Source organism: Triticum aestivum, chromosome 3D (assembly GCF_018294505.1).
Source record: "Triticum aestivum cultivar Chinese Spring chromosome 3D, IWGSC CS RefSeq v2.1, whole genome shotgun sequence".
Taxonomy (NCBI): domain Eukaryota; kingdom Viridiplantae; phylum Streptophyta; class Magnoliopsida; order Poales; family Poaceae; genus Triticum; species Triticum aestivum.
Window position 1 is genome coordinate 273,919,639 of NC_057802.1, and position 22,396 is coordinate 273,942,034.

Consider the following 22,396-nt stretch of genomic DNA (forward strand, 5'->3'; position numbering starts at 1 on the left):
CTGGTCCTGGTCTGTTGAGAGGAATGGAAAATTCAGTGTCAGATCAGCTTACAGAATGGTGATGAACACAAGGGAGCACCGGGTGAATTGGTTGGAGGAAACTTTGGGGGCTTCTTCCATGGAAGCTAGCAGTAAGGCGTGGACTGATCTATGGCATATAGAAGTGCCATCGAAGCTCAGGATTTTTCTATGGCGTTTGGCACGACAGTCGATCCCCTCGATGGATCTCCTTCACCACAGAAATATGCCGACAACAAAGGTATGCACCTTGTGTGGGAGGGATGACTCTTGGAGACACGCACTTTTAGACTGCACAATGTCAAGATGCATATGGGCTTTGTCTTATGATGGTCTAGTGGAGCAGATGAGCATTAACACTGATCAAAACGCAAGGAAACTGTCTTTTTGCGTTGCATGATAAGCTCTCACAACATGATTTTGTACTCATGGTGGTGACTTTGTGGGCGGTTTGGAGAGTGAGGCAGAAGGCGATCTATGAGGATGTTTTCCAGAGTCCACAAGCCACTAACCAATTTATTCAAGCTTATGGCATATTTGAAAGTCCTCGAGGAACCAAGGAGGGAAGATCTTAGGCGACCCCTATCTCGCCCGCGCCAATGGATCAAGCCTCCGGATATGTCTTTCAAGATAAACATTGATGCAGCAGTAGCGCAAAACAGAGGACGAGGAATAGCGGCAGCTATCTGTCGAGATCAAAATGGGGTTTTTCAGGGACCTTCGGCCATTGTTATTAAAGGAGTTCACGACCCTCCCATTCTTGAAGCTTTATCAATCCGTGAGGCTCTTTCCCTTGTTGAGGATCTAAACTTGCAGAGATTACATGTGGCATCGGACTGTAAGTTAGTGGTGGATGATATCAAGCATAGAAACCCGACAAGTTATGGAGCAATTCTAGATGAAATAATAGAGCATAGTTCTTCCGTTGAAGCTTGTAGTTTTGTTCATGAATTTAGGAGCTCGAACTACGAGGCTCACATGCTAGCGAGGCATGTTTTAAAGTTGGGGGTTGGCCGCCATGTTTGGTTAGGCAACCCTGGTAATCTTTCTTTTGTGGATGTAAACATTGATCACAACTAGATGATACCCCGCGCGTTGCTGTGGAAAGGAATGCGAACATCCCTATTTATAGAATTAGAGGTAGAAAATTATAGAAAAAATAGTAACATGAAGAGAATATTTAGAAAAATATTTGCTAGCTGACTGGCGGATTGCCACTGGCACAAAATAAACCTCATGTGCACGAAGTCTTAAATACGAAGGAAATAACTTTGAAGCATAGTCACCAATGTGGTTGTAATACTTGTAAAACTTGGCCCAATGTTAAAATATGTCTTGATCCCTAGCACTCTATATGAAAAATCATTGTCACCAATGTGAAAAAAAATCATTACATATAAGAGAGTAAACTTTGCAAGTAGAAATTTGGAATTAATACAACCAATCACCACAATTAGTTTGGAACTACATTAACCACAAAATGGCTATCTTTAAGTTTAAGAACTATTGTATTACAAAAAAAGTGGACCAACGATAATATATATTACATGGAAGTATTAAAACAAAACTAAGTGAAAATAGTATATCCTAAAGCATCGAGTGGCTACATTGAACACTAAATTTCAATAGAGCATCTTCCAAAAAAAACAATGGGAAAAAGTCTTGCCAAATTTGCATTGAGTATTCCAACAAATTAGTGGGAATTGAAACAATTCTCACCTCAATTATGGGGTCTGACAAACAAATAATGAATGGGTCACCTTTGCCACATAAGACACAATGACTGACTTTGGCCATAAATGTTAATTGTATCTGCTTGTGAAATATGCCCTCTTCACGGATGAAATGGCTTATTTTTAATTCAAAGCACTGACCTTGGTTTCTTGATCTGAGCTACAAAACAGTGTACTATTGATATTTTTGCCACTCTACTATGAAAAACATAACAATAAGGAAAAACACCAGGGAAGAACATGGTGCATTTTACCAAACAAAATCGCATAGAGAAAAGGTCACAACATAAATGTGTGAGATAATATTTTAGCATCCCTTCAAATTTTGTTGGTAGATAATGACCTATTGAGAAGAGCACTTAGTATCTAAGAACATACTCCAAGTGAAAAGCCATCCCGGTGAAGTGCATACACGTACATGTATTTGGACTGGAGAATATCGAAGGCGTGTGACGTCGTAGCATCAGAAGGTGCAGACTGCGGTGTGGTAGGATGTAACTACAAAAGTAGAATCCAAATGACAGGCCACACACAAGCATATCAAGAGTGGTATTCATCATCTCACAGTTGAATGTAAGAGCACAGCGATGCTCACCTGATAAGTAGATGTGACGGTTCCAAAGGTGGACATGACTCACTATGGAAATCGCCTTTGCTGATTTAGTGGGCTTCTCGCTGCCCCCGACGGCTTCAAAGCAGAGCAACGACACATTAAGGACGCAACAGCTGTCCCTTGCTCGATGATATAAGATGGCCGGCCAAGGAACGGAGGCCCAGCCTGCGTCCCAACACTCATAGAAACATCAAGAGGCGAGATGTACTGGCAAGCATGGCGGAGGAGGTTCAGAGGAGAGCAGTAGCGTGTGGCTGGTAATGGAACGGCGGACCAACACACAGCTTCCCATCACTCAGAAAAAATTGGGGCAAGGCAGAAGAGGTCAACGACCCGTGCAGGTTGACTTGGCTATGTCTTCCTCGAATATCTGCCTTCTCGGCAATTGAACCATGATCCGACCTGAGACCCAGGAACCATGGTGGCGACAAAGGCGAGGCAGACCGACGGTCTTGTGGGAGGATGGCAACACTGAAACGCAAAGGCGGTGTCCGCTGAGTTATATCTAGCAATTCTTCATCAGTTGCAGAGTAATGAAGGGATGGTAATGTGGGCGATCAATGCTGCAGTTTCATCTGCATTTGAAGCTATAATTTGTGGCATGTGAGAGGTACGGTTATGGTGGCGGAAGATATAACGACGGGAATTAGAGTCGCAGCATAGGGAAGATGACCGCACATGGGAACCTAGCACGGATGGGCTGCAGCCTACAACCCACATAACATATGTTGGCTTCGGTAGCCAGCCCAGCAGCGACAGGTCCAGGTCTAGCCCATGCATGAAAAGTTGGGCGGGGCAGTGCGATCGAAGAATAGAGGGCGCTGGGGAGAAACAACGAATCGTTATTTTTCACTTAGCGGTGGCAAGTCTCGTAAATTGCATCAAAACATGATCAGACGATGCATACTCATGGACCATACTGTATCAACGGCTATAGAAATTCAGATGACGTAGCTTCATGTGGAGTGAGGAAAATCAGCTAGTGGGGTGCCCCTATTTAGATATAAAGATTAATAAAAGGCCTTGCAGACTGTCTCAAAAAAAAAGATGAGCCAGACTGCTGCTCTCTTTTTTTTTTTTTTTTAGGTTTCCCAGAGTGCTGCTCTAGCCGCCTGTTCTTATGTCTGCCAGAAACCAAGGCCAAGAAGCCCATGACGCATGACCGCGCCTGAGACCAAAAGCCTTGCCCACCCATATTGGGCGCCCCTTTCCTCTTTGTGCTGCGCTCCTCGTTTTGTTGCGGCAAAAGAGCGGCGAATAGAGCGGCGAGGGCGTGAGGGGCCCCTGCTGCTTGTGGCGGCGGCATGGAGAGGGGCGAGAGCATCCTGGATGCCGTGCTCGACGAGGAGACCCTAGATTTTGGCGGAGATGACGTCGAGATGGCTGACGCGGAGGCGGAGGAAACCCCCATCCCCGACCCCCCCGCCGCCGGAGCAGGAACCGCTGGCGGTGGTGCGCAGGCGGGCGGACCGGCGGGCAAGAAAAAGAAGAAGAGAAAGTCCGGGAGGAGTAAGAACAGCGGGAGGCCTGATGGGCCACCCACCAAGATCGGTGACATTAATCGGTAAAAACCCTCGCACCACTCGCTTAGGGTTTTGGTTATGCCCGAGACGAAATTAGAAAATTAACGTTTGTGTATATACCACCTGCTATTTGTTTTGTATGTTCAAATCGGGAGTATTGAGTAGACTATTGCGGAAATTGGTTTATACGTATAATGGTTTTGATCATCCTTTCGGAATGTTTGTTTCTTCTATGTGAAATTTTTATATGAAGGAAAATGCTCACACCGTGTTGAGTGCAACGGCGCAATTGCACTATACGGTCAACAAACGTTGTACACTTTAATAGAAATTAGTTAATTGCTATCATGAATACAAAGACTTCTTTTCACAAGAGGATTATACAGAGTTTAGTTTTCAAACTGTCTTGTAATCCAATACTCCAACGCTTGTGTAAAGCTATCGCTACTTTGGTTTGCCCAACCAACCTGTCAAGGCAAATTATTTTGCTTCGTTGTGTTATTTATTTTAGGTTGCTAACTACCCAATCCTTTATACCTTTTGCAGTTTTGTACTTGACACGTGCAGGCGCTTGAAGGAGAAAAAGTCATACCTTGTCTGGAATGCTATTGGCTGCCTTGGCGTTTCTGCTGTCAGCGATCTTGTCCGAGAGGTATACAGTTCTTTTGTTGAACAGTATGTAAGGAGGTTCAGTTTATCAATCGACGTACTTTTGAAAAGTTTACTGTCTTGGTTGAGATGGATCATTTTCTTACTAAAGCACAAATATGTCATAATTTGTTAGTGTAAGCTATTGTACTGGACCTCTCTGTTTTTTTTTGTGCCTCAGTGGTGTGGACTGGTAGGTATTTGCCCAATGGACTTGCATACCCTTGTAACCCTTCATAGGAAATCTGTTGCTCTTACAAATATTACTGCCTTGATTCTTTGCAGTTCCATTGATTAGTTTGTTTTAAGTAATTGAGAAGTTTGGAGTTTCTCTGAAGAGTCACTGAATAATATTTCCTTCTATGCTTGGTGAAAAAATCCAATTGCAGTTAATTTCCTATTTTAAAGCTGTGCCTTGTATAATTCTTGCTGTCTATATAATCAGATAGCAATATTTTAGAACCTGTAAAGTTTAGTATTCATGAGTTGTTATCTATCGCTAAGTACATTCTATTCTAGGTTGAGGCCATTCAGAAGTGTGGTGGGCAGACGATTGCTGATGGAAGTCGTTTCCGGACAGGTGGTGGAATCCTCTGGAACATCTTGAAATCACGAGAGCCAAAGGCATACAAGGAAATTATGGTGAAGGGAAGGGAGCTTGAGGTAAGATATTTATGTGACCTGTCAAAGTGCTAGTTTTCGCACTACCATTCCTCATGTATGACTGTTTAGTGCAATAGACATTTCCTACAACAACCTTTCGTGACGGGATTTTTTTGTACATGCCATGTCATTGTCACAAAAGCAGGCAAAAATTAAGGAACTTAAGATAATTTTGTTAATTTTGAGTCTTGATGAGCCAGCCTGAGTGAACTAGTATTAACAGAATGAGTGCATGTTTTGCACGACCATTCCTCATTTATGGCTGTTTAGTGCAATAGCCATTTCCTACAGCTCCCTTTCACCAGGGAAAAAATTTGTGTACATGCCATGTCATTGTCACAAAAAGCAGGCAGAAATAGACGAACTTAAGATAATTTGGTTAATTTTGAGTCTAGATGAGCCAACCTGAGTGAACTAGTATTAACAGCATGAGTGGATCCTTTGTGATTCGTATAGAAAATTATTATAATCAATCTTTGTTATAAATCAAGTAATAAATGTAAAATAGCTACCATGCCAAAATAATTTCACTATGTTGAAGACTGATGTGCTACATTTCTCTACAACAACAACAACAACAACAACAACAACAACAAAGCCTTTAGTCCCAAACAAGTTGGGGTAGGCTAGAGGTGAAACCCATAAGATCTCGCGACCAACTCATGGCTCTGGCACATGGATAGCAAGCTTCCACGCACCCTTGTCCATAGCTAGTTCTTTGGTGTCTCTTAATGGACTCCTCCCATGTCAATTCGGTCTACCCCGACCTCTCTTGACATTCTCCGCACGCTTTAGCCATCCGCTATGCACTGGAGCTTCTGGAGGCCTGCGCTGAATATGCCCAAACCATCTCAGATGATGTTGGACAAGCTTCTCTTCAATTGGTGCTATCCCAACTCTATCTCGTATATCATCATTCCGGACTCGATCCTTCCTTGTGTGGCCACACATCCATCTCAACATACGCATCTCCGCCACACCTGACTGTTGTACATGTCGCCTTTTAGTTGGCCAACACTCGGCGCCATACAATATTGCGGGTCAAACCGCCGTCCTGTAGAACATGCCTTTTAGCTTTTGTGGCACTCTTGTCACAGAGAATGCTAGAAGCTTGGCGCCACTTCATCCATCCGGCTTTGATTCGATGGTTCACACCTTCATCAATACCCCCATCCTCCTGCAGCATTGACCCCAAATATCGAAAGGTGTCCTTCTGAGGCACCACCCGCCCATCAAGGCTAACCTCCTCCTCACACCTAGTAGTACTAAAATCGCACATCATGTACTCGGTTTTAGTTCTACTAAGCCTAAACCCTTTCGATTCCAAGGTTTATCTCCATAACTCTAACTTCCTATTTACCCCCGTCCGACTATCGTCAACTAGCACCACATCATCCGCAAAGAGCATACACCATGGGATATCTCCTTGTATATCCCTTGTGACCTCATCCATCACCAAGGCAAAAAGATAAGGGTTCAAAGCTGACCCATGATGCAGTCCTATCTTAATTGGGAAGTCATCAATATCGACATCACTTGTTCGTACATGTCCTTGATGAGGGTAATGTACTTTCGTGGGACTTTGTGTTTCTCCAAGGCCCACCACATGACATTCCGCGGTATCCTATCATAGGCCTTCTCCAAGTCTATGAACACCATATGCAAGTCCTTTTGCTCCTTGTATCTCTCCATAAGTTGTCGTACCAAGAAAATGGCTTCCATGGTTGACCTCCCAGGCATGAAACCAAACTGATTTTTGGTCACGCTTGTCATTCTTCTTAAGCGGTGCTCAATGACTCTCTCCCATAGCTTCATTGTATGGCTCATCAGCTTAATTCCACGGTAATTAGTACAACTCTGAACATCCCCCTTGTTCTTGAAGATTGGTACTAATATACTCCATCTCCATTCTTCTGGCATCTTGTTTGCCTGAAAAACGAGGTTGAAAAGCTTGGTTAGCCATACTATCTCTATGTCCCCAAGGCCTTTCCACACCTCAATGGGGATACAATCAGGGCCCATCGCCTTGCCTCCTTTCATCCTTTTTAAAGCCTCCTTGACCTTAGACTCATGGATTCGCCGCACAAAACGCATGCTAGTCTCATCAAAGGAGTCGTCCAGTTCAATGGTAGAACTCTCATTCTCCCCATTGAACAACTTGTCGGAGTACTCCCGCCATCTATGCTTAGTCTCATCATCCTTCACCAAGAGTTGGTCTGCTCTGTCCTTGATGCATTTGACTTGGCCAATATCCCTCGTCTTCCTCTCTCGGATCTTGGCCATCTATAGATGTCCCTTTCGCCTTCCTTCGTGCCTAACCGTTGGTAGAGGTCCTCATACGCTCGATCCCTTGCTTCACTGACAGCTCGCTTTGCGGCCTTCTTCGCCATCTTGTACTTCTCTATGTTGTCTGCTCCTATCCAGGTATAGGTGTCCGAAACAATCTTTCTTTTCTTTAATCACCTTCTGGACATCATCATTCCACCACCAGGTATCCTTATCTTCGCTTCTCCTTCCCGTGGACACTCCGAACTCCTCCGAGGCCACCTTACGAATGCAAGTCGCCATCTTCATCCACACATTGTCCGCATCCCCTTCTTCCTCCCAAGGGCCCTCCTTAATGACCCTTCCCTTGAACGCCTGAGCTACCTCCCCCTTGAGCTTCCACCACTTCGTTCTAGCGACTGTGGCACGCTTATCTCGCTGGACACGAATCCGAAAGCGGTAGTCAGCAACCACCAGCTTATGCTGAGGTACACCACTCTGTCTAGGTATCACCTTACAGTCTAGGCACACACGCCTATCTTCTCTTCTCGAGAGGATGAAATCAATCTGGCTAGAGTGTTGGCCACTACTAAAAGTCACCAGATGTGATTCTCTCTTTCTAAAGAGGGTGTTAGCTACAATCATGTCGTAGGCTAGGGCAAAGCTTAAGACATCTTCTCCTTCTTGATTCTTGATGCCATAGCCAAAGCCCCCATGCACCCCTTCAAAACCTGTGTTAGATGTACCTACGTGGCCATTGAGTCTCCTCCTATGAAGAGCTTCTCGCCAATAGGTACACTCCTAACCATGTCTTCCAAGCCTTCCTAGAACTCCCTCTTGGTGTTCTCATTGTGGCCTACTTGCGGTACGCGGTGATAACATTGAGAACTAAGTCCCCAACTACCAGCTTGACCAGGATAATCTGGTCCCCACGTCTCTTGACGTCTACCACTCCATACTTGAGGCTTTTGTTGATCAAGATGCCTACGCCATTACTGTTTGCAGCCGTCCCCGTGTACCACAGCTTGAAGCCGGTATCCTCCACCTCCTTCGCCTTTTGTCCCCTCAATTTGGTTTCCTGGACGCAAAGGATATCTACACCTCTCCTCACCGCTGCATCAACTAGCTCCCGAAGCTTCCCTGTCAGAGACCCTACATTCCAGCTACCTAAGCGAATCCTCCTAGGCTCGGCTAGCTTCCTTACCCTTCGCACTCATCGAGTCAAATGCGAAGACCCTTGCTCATTTTCCACTCCATCCGGGCGCCGATGTAGCGCGCCACTAAGGATGCGACGACCCGATCCTCGCTCACTTGCCACCGTATCCGGATCAAGATACGGCGCGCCATCAGGGGGTGACGGCCCGGCCCTTGCCCATTTGACACCACACCTGGGTTCTGATGTAGCGCGTCGCTGAGAGGGTTACGCCCCAACGAAAATCTTTTGGGTTTCATCTTCATAAGAGTGGCTGAGTTTTTACGTTGGCTCGCCAAGCCTATCACAACCCTCCTCTTGTACCGGGGCTTGGGACCGGCTATGTTGAGACAACATAGGCGGAGTTTGTGCTACATTCCTCTCATTCTCTTTTTATATACCAACATTACAACTGATGGTTCTGATTGGTACGGTGAAGTACCATTTTACTGCACTTTTACTCGATCTGAATGGTCTTTGCTACCACTACCACTGTTTAATTATGTCTAATTGATTTTGCTACTTTCTCCTTTCAGAAGCAGTTCATGTATACGAAAGGCAGACCACAGATGAGCAGAAATGAAGATGCAAGCTCACAGGGCAGCGTGCTAGTTGACGAGGAAATTGAAGCACATGATGACCCTGAGCACTTAGTCGATGCAGAGGAAGCACCTCCTTCTGTTGATAAAGCTGAACCTCGTAAACCAGTAGCCGACAGGATTCGTGTGCCTGTTGCTTATGATGATCTTTTTGAGGATGGAGAGATACACGAAGAACAACCACAAAATTGAAGTATTCCAAAGGTTTTGCCTGCTCAGAAAGCAAGATTGCAGAATGCGAGGGAAGAGGGTCGATGTGTGTATGAATGTTGCGGTGAAGCGACCTTCTTTCCCAAGGACTCCCCTTTTTCCCCTTGTGTGATTGAGCAGTAAGTTATGCAAATATGCAGCAACTGATGAGTTCTATTGCTGCTAGGAGTGGAAGTTGTACGAACAATATTGAGCCTAAATTCAATGCTGAATGAAAACTATGGTTTTACAACTGTCCAGTTCATTTTAAGGATGTCTTACTCCTGAGTACTAGCTGGGTTTGGATATGCATTATGGCGCCAGGCTCAACAAGTAGGACTGGTCGTTGGTCCAATATCGGTATTTTTTTTTTCAGTTCTAGTGTAGCTTTGTGGGAGCTAATAAGTGAGGTCCTGATTTGAAGATTGACAACCGCGCCTACCGTGTGGTAAGCGAGGTCCTGTTTAAGTCTTGAATTTGGCTAAATTTCTGGACGAGCCATTTCACCGCTAATCTTACGGCGTTTTATTGAATGGATTTTCGTAGGAAGTTTGTAGGTTTGAAAAGCTTGGGTTTTTTTTTTGTAAATTTATCTGTAGGATTTAGGATTAAATCATACGGCCACACGTGCTTTGCTGCGCCCGTAAACAACGATGAAGAATCTATCGCGCAAAAATAAAATTGATGAAGAATCAGATATGCCCTATTGACGTGGACTTCAACCTATGTCTTTACTAGAAGCAAACTGCGCTTCGCTGTCCCGGTTTTGGATTGTCATGTTGTATAGTTTAATTTTATATATATAAATGACCGGCACAAAATTGTCATGATATGCAGCGAATGATTACCTGCATATGATAAGTGATACTCCCTCTATGAATTAATATAAGAGCGTTTAGATTGCTAAAGTAGTGATCTAAACATTCTTATAATAGTTTACGGAGGGAATAGATGACAATAGATGGAATTATGTCCAATGCGGTTGGTACCTAGCGGTGCATACAACCCCACTACTCCTCTTATTCCCATCTTATTCTTGGCACCTTAATACTTGGTTGTATTCATCAAGGTAAGCACAAAACCACGCAAAATAGAGTTAATTGCAAAAAAAAAAATCACCACATTGGAGGCTAGGTTTGCAGGGAACAACGGTCTACTGATTTGTGTCAAAACACTGAGGGCGTGTTTGGTTGCCTGCATTTGGCCCAACCAGCCCGTGCGGACAAGAATCCGGCCTGTTTGGTAGCTTGCATATATTGTTCGGCCTGCATCGCACGAAGTTTAAAGCACCTCCTAGCCAGGCCCAACAGCTATGCTCGAATTGGCAGTTTCTGGAGAGCCAGGCTCGACCGAAGAAGGGGAGGGGAACGCGGCGTTGAGCTCGTGCGACTAGGGAGATGCCGCGAGCTTGCGCGCGTCTCCGAAAAATCAGCGGGAGGATTTCGGCTCACCTCCCACCGATTTGGCCGCCCCTATTTAGCCCCCTCCTTCCACCGCCCAAAGTCCCGCCACCCTTCTTCCCCCATTTGAGCTTTCCCGTCGACGCGCATCGGCACCGACGAGGAGGCAAGCGGCGCTTCTTCACCGGTGGGCGGTCCACGGCGGCGGCGACTGCTGTCCTCAACTTCTCGGACCGTTCCTGCATTGACCTCGAGTTGTAGTCATGGTGTAACATCCCAAATTTTCAATTTGGAATGTTATACATAGATCATCATTTGCATATCATGTTTTGTGCATTCTGACAAAAATCCTCGATAAATCCTAAGCAACTCAAGGACCCTCGGAGAGAGTTGGGGATTTTCTTGAATTTTCTTGTTGATTTTTCCAACGAGGATTTTGGTTTTAATTATTTTTCTCTCCGGAAAAATATTTCATTTTTAAACAAACGAGAGGAGAAAATATGACTTCTCCAAAACAATTGAAATACTGGAGGAAAAATGTTAAAATCATTATTTGAAATTTATCGGATTTTATTTGCAATTTTTATTGCATTTAAAAATATGCATGTTTTCAAAATATTTATTTTTGATTTTAAAAATGTTCACCCTATTCTAGATTTTCTAACTAGACGGGGAAAATTTATTTCTTATTTTTCTGATTTTTATTTATTTTTCTACGCCATATTTTTCGCGGAACTTATTTATATAAAAAAAAACGCGCTTGCCCGACTGGGCCGAGGCCCAGCCGAAGCGAGGCCGGCCCGCTCGCGCCTTCTCCTCCCCGCGTACGAGCGCCGCCGCCGCGCCGTGTCCATGGCGGACACGGGAGCCGCCCCGCCCGGCTTGCCCCTTCCCCAAGCCGCCGGTCTCCCCCCTCCTATTTATACCCCCCCTCGCCTCCTCCTCTCATCCCGCCGCCGCCCGCCCCCGCACTCGCCGCCGCCGGAGCCGGAGCTCGAGCCCGCGCCGCCGCTCGCCGAACCTCGCCGCCCCGCCGCCCCTCGCGCCCCCCCGAGCCCCAAGCCCCGCCGCCCTCGCCGCCCCTCACCGGAGCACAGGAGCCCCGCCGGAGCTCTATCCCCGACGAGGTACTGCCCGTTCGTGTTGACCGGTTTTTCTGAAAAAAAACCTTTTGTTTAAAAAAAACCCTAGATCGGTTTTTTTTCGGTTTTATTATTTTGCGAGCGTTCACCGAACCGTTCGTTTTAACGAACGCGTTCGTCGGTTTTTCTCTGTTAACGAACGTCCGTTATTTAACCGTTCGTCCGTTTTTCTTTTTCGTCGGATTTTCTCGTTATTTTTCTCAGATTCGATTTCTGATCGAAACTTCGAATCTGTTTAACTTTTCGCTTGTTTATCGGAATCAGGTGATTCAAGCGCCTAGAGTTTCGTCTCGAAATTCTCTTTCCGATTAATCTACTCAAACAAGTTTTTGCTACAGTAAAATTTGACCTAGATCCAGATTAGCAAACGAAGTTTCTTTCTTTCGCCGTTTGACTTTCGTTGCTTCTTTCGAGTTGATTCTTTTTGCAAACCGGAGTTCTTAAGTTGAACTTTCTGGTTGGATTCTTTCTTTCGAGTTTTACCTGTGCATTATATGAGTACTGATTGTATGCTTGTTTGTTTGCGATAGAGTACCCGGAGTGCGCCGCTTGTTACTTCGAATCGCTAGGTTTTGCGGATCATCAGCAAGGCAAGTAACACTTTGATCATACCCCGTTCATACCCAGTTTTATTGCATTAGATCTATTTTCCTCACACACTTGCATGATTAGGATCTAATTAAACTGTGGGTATTGGGAAGTAGTTGAGGTAGTACCTATTACCTGTTTCCTGTCAAACCCTTGGGAGTTACTTCTACGTTGCTTTTATTATTGCCATGCTATGCTCGTAGACGTGGATTGGGTTTGAGAGATATTCATGACAGATGTGAGTGTTTAATAATGGTTCAACTTAAGGTGGCAACTAAAACTCACATCTGGGTGGATTGAGGCACCTGGAGAACCCAGTGTTGTCTGTATGTATAAGGTCCGCCACCCAGGCTCAAAGGGATCATAAGATTATTCATGCTAGAAACTTCCGTGTGCAGCCGCAAGCTATTATGGGCTCTAGCATAGCTGAGTAGGTTACAGGATCTCTTGAAGAGGTGGACTAGCAGATGTAGGGGAAAGTAGGTGTACCGGTCCATCCAGAGTAGAGAGTGATTGTTTCTGAAAGACTGTGTCTCGGTCATCCGTTTCTCAAACATCATGCAGTGCGAGAATCAAGCGGAGGCGATCGAGTCTTGTGGGGAAAAGTGCACAAACCTCTGCAGAGTGTACAAACTGATCATGATTAGCCGTGTCCCCGGTTATGGACAACTTGAGTATCTAGTACCTGGATTATCATTTGAATCTCATCACCGTGATACTTATAATTAATTTTGTTGGGTTAATGATGATACTTAATTGGGATTGAGTTGGAGGTACCTTCTCAATGTTTCAACCACCATGATAGTTAAATAAAATTTATTCCTTTGCAGTAGGATAAAATTGGCTTTTCGCAAAACTGTAACCATAGAGCTTTCTACCAGCCATATATGCATATAGTATAGCCTTATCATTGTTCATTGCTCTCTATGTGTTGCTTTGCCAGCATATTCTATGTGCTGACCCGTTTCGGGCTGCAACGTTTCATGTTGCAGACTTTTCAGACGACGAGTAAGGTGCCTTAGGTCGTGGTCTTATACTCAGTGATGCCGCTGGAGTTGATGGACTCACTTATCTTCCAAGTCTTCCGCTGTTATCGTTATTAGATGGCCTTAAGCCATGTTTATTATACTTAATCTCTTTGGAGATATTCGATGTAATAAGTGTGTGATTGCTACTCTGTTATAAATCCTCCATTTGTACTGTGCGTGTCAGCATTACTGATCCAGGGATGACACTGGTGCACAGCAGCACAGGCCATTTGAGGTCTGGTCGCTACAAAGTTGGTATCAGAGCACACGCTGACTATAGGACACGACCACTAAGCTTAAGCCCTAGAAAACTTCTCTCTTCTCATTTCTGACCCCTCTCCACTTTCTACTCTTTTAGGAATGGCGAATGCAAGGAGCAAGTTCATGCAACCAGATGAAGACACGCCATTTGGACGACATTTGAAGGAAGTCACCAAGTACTTGAACATAGGAATACCAAGCGTCACCGGAACCTACAACGCCACATTACCTGAAGAGGAGAGCTGGAAGATTCAAGTTATCATTCCAGGAAGGACGTTTGCGCCAATTACGGAACCCATGAGATTGGTTTTCGAAGCACCAACTTGGAGCTTAGGGAAGAGCATGGCCGCACACATCGCCATGGGACGCATTGGAGAAGTCTATCACCAGGAGCTTAAGGATACAATTTATCAAATTTGTGGACGTCGAGACGCGCAATGGGAGATGATCAAGACCAAGAAGGATGGATCAATTGCAGCTTTCATCCAGGAGCAGAACCAACATATTCGACGCCAAGAGAACCAGATATGCACGGACAAGGAAGAACTGAAGAAGGCATTCACGAAGATCAAGGAGCTCCAAGAAGAACTCAAGACTACACGCGAAGACTATTTGGAAGAAATCAACGCACTAGTCGGGAAGATTGACGACCTGGAGAATAAGATTGGAGCATTCGTGGGAAATCCAGTGCCAAAAGCAGAAGTCGACGAATGCACTTGCCCGGATAACTACATCATCATCGACGACACCGACTCGGAACCAAGTGAAGAGGAATGGATTGATGAAGCTGGAGCAGACATCATGGAGTCTTCAACGGATCAGAATTTTTAGTAGACTACCATATCAGTAGTAGTTTTTCCCCCATTTAGTAGTATAGTTCAAGCACTTTGTAACGCTAGTTAGATCGATTGTTTTGCCTTGTTTGGATTGATTGAGTGATATTGATTGAATTTGTCTCATGAGCATATGGGTAGTGTTTTCTCTCTAGACCTCATTCTATTCTTAATTCTCATCTTTTCTAAACCTATCAGATGCCTCCGAGACGCGACACCGGATTTGTTTTCCCGCCAGAGATCACCCAGTTGATTCAGCAACAGAATGCCTTGATGCAAGTGTTAGTTCAGAACCAAGGCAACAACAACAACAACAACCCACCGCCACCACCACCTGTTGACCACTTAGCCCGTTTCTTAAGGCTAAACCCGCCGGTGTTTTCCAGTAGCACCGAGCCGATTGTAGCAGATGATTGGCTCCGCAAAGTTGGAAGGGAGTTGACCACTGCAGGATGCACAGATGCGGAAAGAGTGCGTTTTGCCGCACATCAGCTTGATGGACCCGCAGCATCATGGTGGGAGAATTATACAGCCACGCACCCTATTGACACTGTCACATGGGACCAGTTTCAGCAAGCTTTCCGTACAGCTCATGTTTCAGCAGGAGCTATGGCTATGAAGAAGCGTGAGTTTCGCAACCTACGCCAAGGAGGACGCACCGTAGGCCAGTATGTGGAAGATTTCAGTAAGTTAGCACGTTATGCACCAGATGACGTTGCTACGGATGCTGCCAAACAGGAGAAGTTTCTGGAAGGATTGAATGATGAGCTGAGTATGCAGTTGATGGTAGCAACTTTCAACAACTACCAGGAGCTGGTGGATAGAGCTCTCATGATAGAAGGGAAGCAACAGCAGATTGAAAACCGCAAGAGGAAGTATGGACAAGGGAAGTATAATTCTGGAGCCCAGCAGAAGCCAAGGTTTACCCCGAAGCCGGGAGGACAGTTTCAGCATACCCATGGAGGAGGTAGTTCGCACAACCATAATGGCTCCAAGAATGGTAATGGGAATGGAGGAGGAAACGGACAGAACCGCACCAACCCATCTACCCCAACCAAGAGAGATCTAAGTCACATTACTTGTTTCAAGTGCCAGAAGACGGGACATTATGCTACTGATTGTCCCGAAGCCCAAAATGGAAATGGCAATGGAAGCTCTGGGAAGAAGCCGAACCCGTTCAACAAAGGACATGTGAACCACGTGAGCGTGGAGGAGATTGAAGCTCAGCCTGATGCAGTAATAGGTAAGTTTTTGGTTAAGTCATTTACTGCAACTGTTCTTTTCGATACTGGTGCATCGCATTCATACATATCAAGGGGATTCGTAAACAAGTTTAAGATGTCCACCCAAGTTCTCAAAAGCCCCATGTTAGTAACCTCGCCAGGAGCAGAGTATATGGCCACCCAAGGATGTTTTCAGATACCGTTGGCCATTGGTAGGCATGTTTTCCCCTCAGACCTCATTGTTTTGGAATCGCAAGGTTTGGATGTGATTTTGGGAATGGATTGGCTATCGTTGTATGGAGGAAACATCGATTGTGCCAGCAAGACTATTTTGCTTACCACCCCGGAAGGAAAAGGATCAAGTATGTATCCAGGCATATGCCGAAGAGGACTCAAGTGAATTCCTTATCAGGAGTTGTACAGGAGGAAGTACCAGTGGTGAAGGATTATCCGGATGTATTTCCAGAAGAGTTGCCAGGCATGCCACCAGATAGAGACATTGAGTTCTTGATTGAACTTTTGCCAGGCACAGGGCCAATATCTAAGAGACCGTACAGGATGCCCGCAAAGGATTTGGAGGAAATTAAGAAGCAGATCAAGGAGTTACTGGATAAAGGCTATATTCGCCCAAGTTCGTCACCTTGGGGATCACCAGTACTTCTAGTAGAGAAGAAAGATGGATCACTAAGGATGGTTGTTGATTACCGAGGATTGAATGAAGTGACCATCAAAAACAAGTACCCACTGCCGATGATCAATGATTTGTTTGACCGCCTGCAAGGAGCTAAAGTATTTTCCAAGATCGATCTACGATCGGGATACCATCAGTTAAAGATTCGAGAGCAGGATATACCCAAGACGGCATTTACCACCAGATATGGATTGTATGAGTATACCGTTATGTCATTTGGATTGACTAACGCACCGGCCTATTTCATGAACCTGATGAACAAAGTGTTTATGGAGTTTTTGGATAAGTTCGTCGTGGTGTTCATTGATGATATTTTAATCTTTTCCAAGGATGAAGAAGAGCATGAGGAGCATTTACGATTGGTACTTGAGAAGCTCAGAGAACATCAGTTATATGCCAAGTTCAGCAAATGTGAGTTTTGGTTGAAGGAAGTTGGATTCCTTGGACATGTTATTTCTGGAGAAGGAATAGCAGTAGACCCTGCCAAGGTTGACACAGTGACCAGTTGGGAATCACCCACGACAGTTGGAGAAATCCGGAGTTTTCTTGGACTCGCAGGATACTACCGGAGATTTATCGAGAATTTCTCAAGGATTGCTAAGCCCATGACTGAGCTATTGAAGAAGGACACCAAATTCAATTGGACTGAGGAATGTGAAGCTAGTTTCCAAGAGTTGAAGAAACGATTGGTTACATCACCAGTGTTGATTCTGCCAGATCAACGCAAGGACTATGAAGTTTATTGCGACGCTTCTCGTCGAGGACTTGGAGCAGTGCTTATGCAGGAAGGAAGAGTTGTTTCGTATGCTTCACGACAACTTAAACCCCATGAGAAGAATTATGCTACGCATGATTTGGAATTAGCAGCCGTGGTGCATGCATTGAAGACATGGAGACATTTTCTCATCGGAAACCATTGTGAAGTGTACACGGATCACAAGAGTTTGAAGTACATTTTCACGCAGAAGGAGTTAAACCTCAGACAGAGGAGATGGTTGGAGCTCATCAAAGACTATGATATGAGATTGCATTATCACCCTGGAAAGGCTAACGTAGTAGCAGACGCGTTGAGCCGCAAGAGTCATGTCAACACCCTCATGACAGGAGAGTTACCTCAGGAGTTAGCCGAGGACATACGTGAGCTATGTTTGGAGATAGTCCCAAGAGGCTATTTAGCGTCATTGGATATTCAGTCTACCTTGATGGAAAGGATCAGAGAAGCTCAGAAGACAGACAAGGAGATTGAAGAGATAAAGGAGAAGATGAGCAAAGGAAAAGCCAAGGGATTTCGTGAGGATGAGCACGATACCTTATGGTTCGAGGACCGCGTATATGTGCCAAATGATCCGGAGATCAGGAAGTTGATTTTGCAAGAAGCCCATGATTCACCGTACTCGATTCACCCAGGGAATACCAAGATGTATTTGGATTTGAAGAATACTTTCTGGTGGACCGGAATGAAGAAGGATATTGCGGAGTTTGTAGCAGTTTGTGATGTATGTCAGAGAGTGAAGGCAGAGCATCAGAAGCCAGCAGGATTGTACAACCATTGCCGATACCCGAATGGAAGTGGGATAAAATAGGCATGGATTTTATCACAGGATTACCCAGGACCCGTTCAGGCTATGACTCGATATGGGTTGTAGTCGACCGTTTGACGAAAGTGGCTCATTTCATTCCAGTGAAGACCACTTACACCAGTGCTAAGTTGGCAAAGATATACATGACCAGGATAGTATGTTTGCATGGAGTTCCGAGGACCATTGTATCAGACAGAGGAACCCAATTTACCTCGAAGTTTTGGAAGCAGTTACATGAAACATTGGGAACCAGGCTGGAATTTAGTACAGCATTTCACCCGCAGACAGATGGACAGACCGAGAGAGTCAACCAGATTTTGGAGGACATGTTGAGAGCATGTGCGCTAGATTATGGATCTAGTTGGGACGACAATTTGCCATATGCGGAGTTTTCTTATAACAACAGTTATCAAACCAGTTTGAAGATGGCCCCTTTCGAAGCTTTGTACGGAAGGAGGTGTAGAACACCGTTGTTGTGGGACGAAGTTGGAGACCGTCAGTTGTTTGGACCAGATTTGATTAAGGAGTCTGAACAGAAAGTGAAGTTGATTCGCGATAGGCTCAAGGTAGCCCAGTCCAGGCAGAAGAGTTATGCTGATTCTAAACGCAAGGAGACAGTTCACGAAATCGGAGACAGAGTGTATCTTCGAGTATCACCACTTCGAGGAGTGAAGCGCTTTGGAGTTAAGGGAAAGTTAGCGCCCCGTTTTATCGGACCATACAGAGTGTTGGAACGTATGGGAGAAGTTGCCTACAAGCTGGAATTGCCCGAAGGATTGTCTGAAGTACATGATGTATTTCACGTTTCGCAGTTGAAGAAGTGCCACGCAGAGATGGCTGAGATACCGCTGAGAGATACTGTGCCACTGGAAGCGATTCAGTTGGAAAGTGATTTGACTTATGAGGAGAAACCAGTTAAGATTCTCGAGTATGCCAGCCGAGTTACCCGCAGCAAGGTTATCAAGTTTTGCAAAGTTCAGTGGAGTCACCACACAGAAGATGAGGCCACCTGGGAGCGAGAGGAAGATCTACGGAAAAACCACTCCCACCTGTTTTCTAGCCAACCCGAATCTCGAGGGCGAGATTCATCTTAAGGGGGGTAGGTTTGTAACATCCCAAATTTTCAATTTGGAATGTTATACATAGATCATCATTTGCATATCATGTTTTGTGCATTTTGACAAAAATCCTCGATAAATCCTAAGCAACTCAAGGACCCTCGGAGAGAGTTGGGGATTTTCTCGAATTTTCTTATTTGATTTTTCCAACGAGGATTTTGGTTTTAATTATTTTTCTCTCCGGAAAAATATTTCATTTTAAATAAACGAGAGGAGAAAATATGACTTCTCCAAAACAATTGAAATACTGGAGGAAAAATGTTAAAATCATTATTTGGAATTTATTCGGATTTTATTTGCAATTTTTATTGCATTTAAAAATATGCATGTTTTCAAAATATTTATTTTTGATTTTAAAAATGTTCACCCTATTCTAGATTTTCTAACTAGACGGGGAAAATTTATTTCATATTTTTCTGATTTTTATTTATTTTTCTACGCCATATTTTTCGCGGAACTTATTTAAAAAAAAACGCGCTTGCCCGACTGGGCCGAGGCCCAGCCGAAGCCAGGCCGGCCCGCTCGCGCCTTCTCCTCCCCGCGTACGAGCGCCGCCGCCGCGCCGTGTCCATGGCGGACACGGGAGCCGCCCCGCCCGGCTTGCCCCTCCCCCAAGCCGCCGGTCTCCCCCCCTCCTATTTATACCCCCCTCGCCTCCTCCTCTCATCCCGCCGCCGCCCGCCCCCGCACTCGCCGCCGCCGGAGCCGGAGCTCGAGCCCGCGCCGCCGCTCGCCGAACCTCGCCGCCCCGCCGCCCCTCGCGCCCCCCGAGCCCCAAGCCCCGCCGCCCTCGCCGCCCCTCACCGGAGCACGGGAGCCCCGCCGGAGCTCTATCCCCGACGAGGTAACCTCGCCCTCGTTTGCCGGTTTTTTGAAAAAAAAACCCTTTTGTTTAAAAAAAACCCTAGATCGGTTTTTTTCGGTTTTATTATTTTGCGAGCGTTCACCGAACCGTTCGTTTTAACGAACGCGTTCGTCGGTTTTTCTCTGTTAACGAACGTCCGTTATTTAACCGTTCGTCCAGTTTTTCTTTTTCGACGGATTTTCTCGTTATTTTTCTCAGATTCGATTTCTGATCGAATTTCGAATCTGTTTAACTTCTCGCTCGTTTATCGGAATCAGGTGATTCAAGCGCCTAGAGTTTCGTCTCGAAATTCTCTTTCCGATTAATCTACTCAAACAAGTTTTTGCTACAGTAAAATTTGACCTAGATCCAGATTAGCAAACGAAGTTTCTTTCTTTCGCCGTTTGACTTTCGTTGCTTCTTTCGAGTTGATTCTTTTTGCAAACCGGAGTTCTTAAGTTGAACTTTCTGGTTGGATCTTTCATTCGAGTTTTACCTGTGCATTAGATGAGTACTGATTGTATGCTTGTTTGTTTGCGATAGAGTACCCGGAGTGTGCCGCTTGTTACTTCGAATCGCTAGGTTTTGCGGATCATCAGCAAGGCAAGTAACACTTTGATCATACCCCGTTCATACCCAGTTTTATTGCATTAGATCTATTTTTCTCAAACACATTGCATGGTTAGGATCTAAATAAACTGTGGGTATTGGGAAGTAGTTGAGGTAGTACCTATTACCTGTTTCTTATCAAACCCTTGGGAGTTACTTCTACGTTGCTTTTATTATTGCCATGCTATGCTCGTAGACGTGGATTGGGTTTGAGAGATATTCATGACAGATGTGAGTGTTTAATAATGGTTCAACTTAAGGTGGCAACTAAAACTCACATCTGGGTGGATTGAGGCACCTGGAGAACCCAGTGTTGTCTATATGTATAAGGTCCGCCACCCAGGCTCAAAGGGATCATAAGATTATTCATGCTAGAAACTTCCGTGTGCAGCCGCAAGCTATTATGGGCTCTAGCATAGCTGAGTAGGTTACAGGATCTCTTGAAGAGGTGGACTAGCAGATGTAGGGGAAAGTAGGTGTACCGGTCCATCCAGAGTAGAGAGTGATTGTTTCTGAAAGACTGTGTCTCGGTCATCCGTTTCTCAAACATCATGCAGTGCGAGAATCAAGCGGAGGCGATCGAGTCTTGTGGGGAAAAGTGCACAAACCTCTGCAGAGTGTACAAACTGATCATGATTAGCCGTGTCCCCGGTTATGGACAACTTGAGTATCTAGTACCTGGATTATCATTTGAATCTCATCACCGTGATACTTATAATTAATTTTGTTGGGTTAATGATGATACTTAATTGGGATTGAGTTGGAGGTACCTTCTCAATGTTTCAACCACCATGATAGTTAAATAAAATTTATTCCTTTGCAGTAGGATAAAATTGGCTTTTCGCAAAACTGTAACCATAGAGCCTTTCCACCAGCCATATATGCATATAGTATAGCCTTATCATTGTTCATTGCTCTCTATGTGTTACTTTGCCAGCATATTCTATGTGCTGACCCGTTTCGGGCTGCAACGTTTCATGTTGCAGACTTTTCAGACGACGAGTAAGGTGCCTTAGGTCGTGGTCTTATACTCAGTGATGCCGCTGGAGTTGATGGACTCACTTATCTTCCAAGTCTTCCGCTGTTATCGTTATTAGATGGCCTTAAGCCATGTTTATTATACTTAATCTCTTTGGAGATATTCGATGTAATAAGTGTGTGATTGCTACTCTGTTATAAATCCTCCATTTGTACTGTGCGTGTCAGCATTACTGATCCAGGGATGACACTGGTGCACAGCAGCACAGGCCATTTGAGGTCTGGTCGCTACACATGGCCTCTGTGAGTTCAATCACCCTCTTCTCTCTGTTCATTGTAGCTAGATCTGAGAGCATGTGGTCGTAGGGTTTGATGTGCAAGCATGTGGTAGGGTTGATTCGTGCAGTTCATGTGCTATGCTTAGTGTCAATGCGGTAGATTATGATGTTGTGGTAGCTATTGGTGGTGGATTTGTAGCATGGTAGAGTAGTGCGATAGTGATGAACACATTCATAGCTAGTTGCCATGTATGATCCTCCTTTCATAGATCGTCTGATACTCTGTGTGTTATACTTACTGTCAATGCGTGCCCCTCCTTTCATAGATCGTTGGTATTGTGTGTGATATGCTTACTGTCAATGCGTACTACGATTGCAGG

General features: G+C 45.0%; 1 protein-coding gene across 1 annotated transcript; it reads left to right on the forward strand.

The window, feature by feature from the left end:
• The first annotated feature begins 3,523 nt into the window (after nucleotides 1–3,523).
• On the forward strand, nucleotides 3,524–9,696 carry LOC123078389 (uncharacterized). The gene is made up of 4 exons (XM_044500883.1): nucleotides 3,524–3,928; nucleotides 4,434–4,539; nucleotides 5,055–5,198; nucleotides 9,192–9,696. The coding sequence occupies exons 1-4, from the start codon at nucleotides 3,669–3,671 to the stop codon at nucleotides 9,444–9,446; spliced, it is 765 nt and encodes a 254-aa protein (XP_044356818.1). The 5' UTR covers nucleotides 3,524–3,668; the 3' UTR covers nucleotides 9,447–9,696.
• Nucleotides 9,697–22,396: the final 12,700 nt, after the last annotated feature.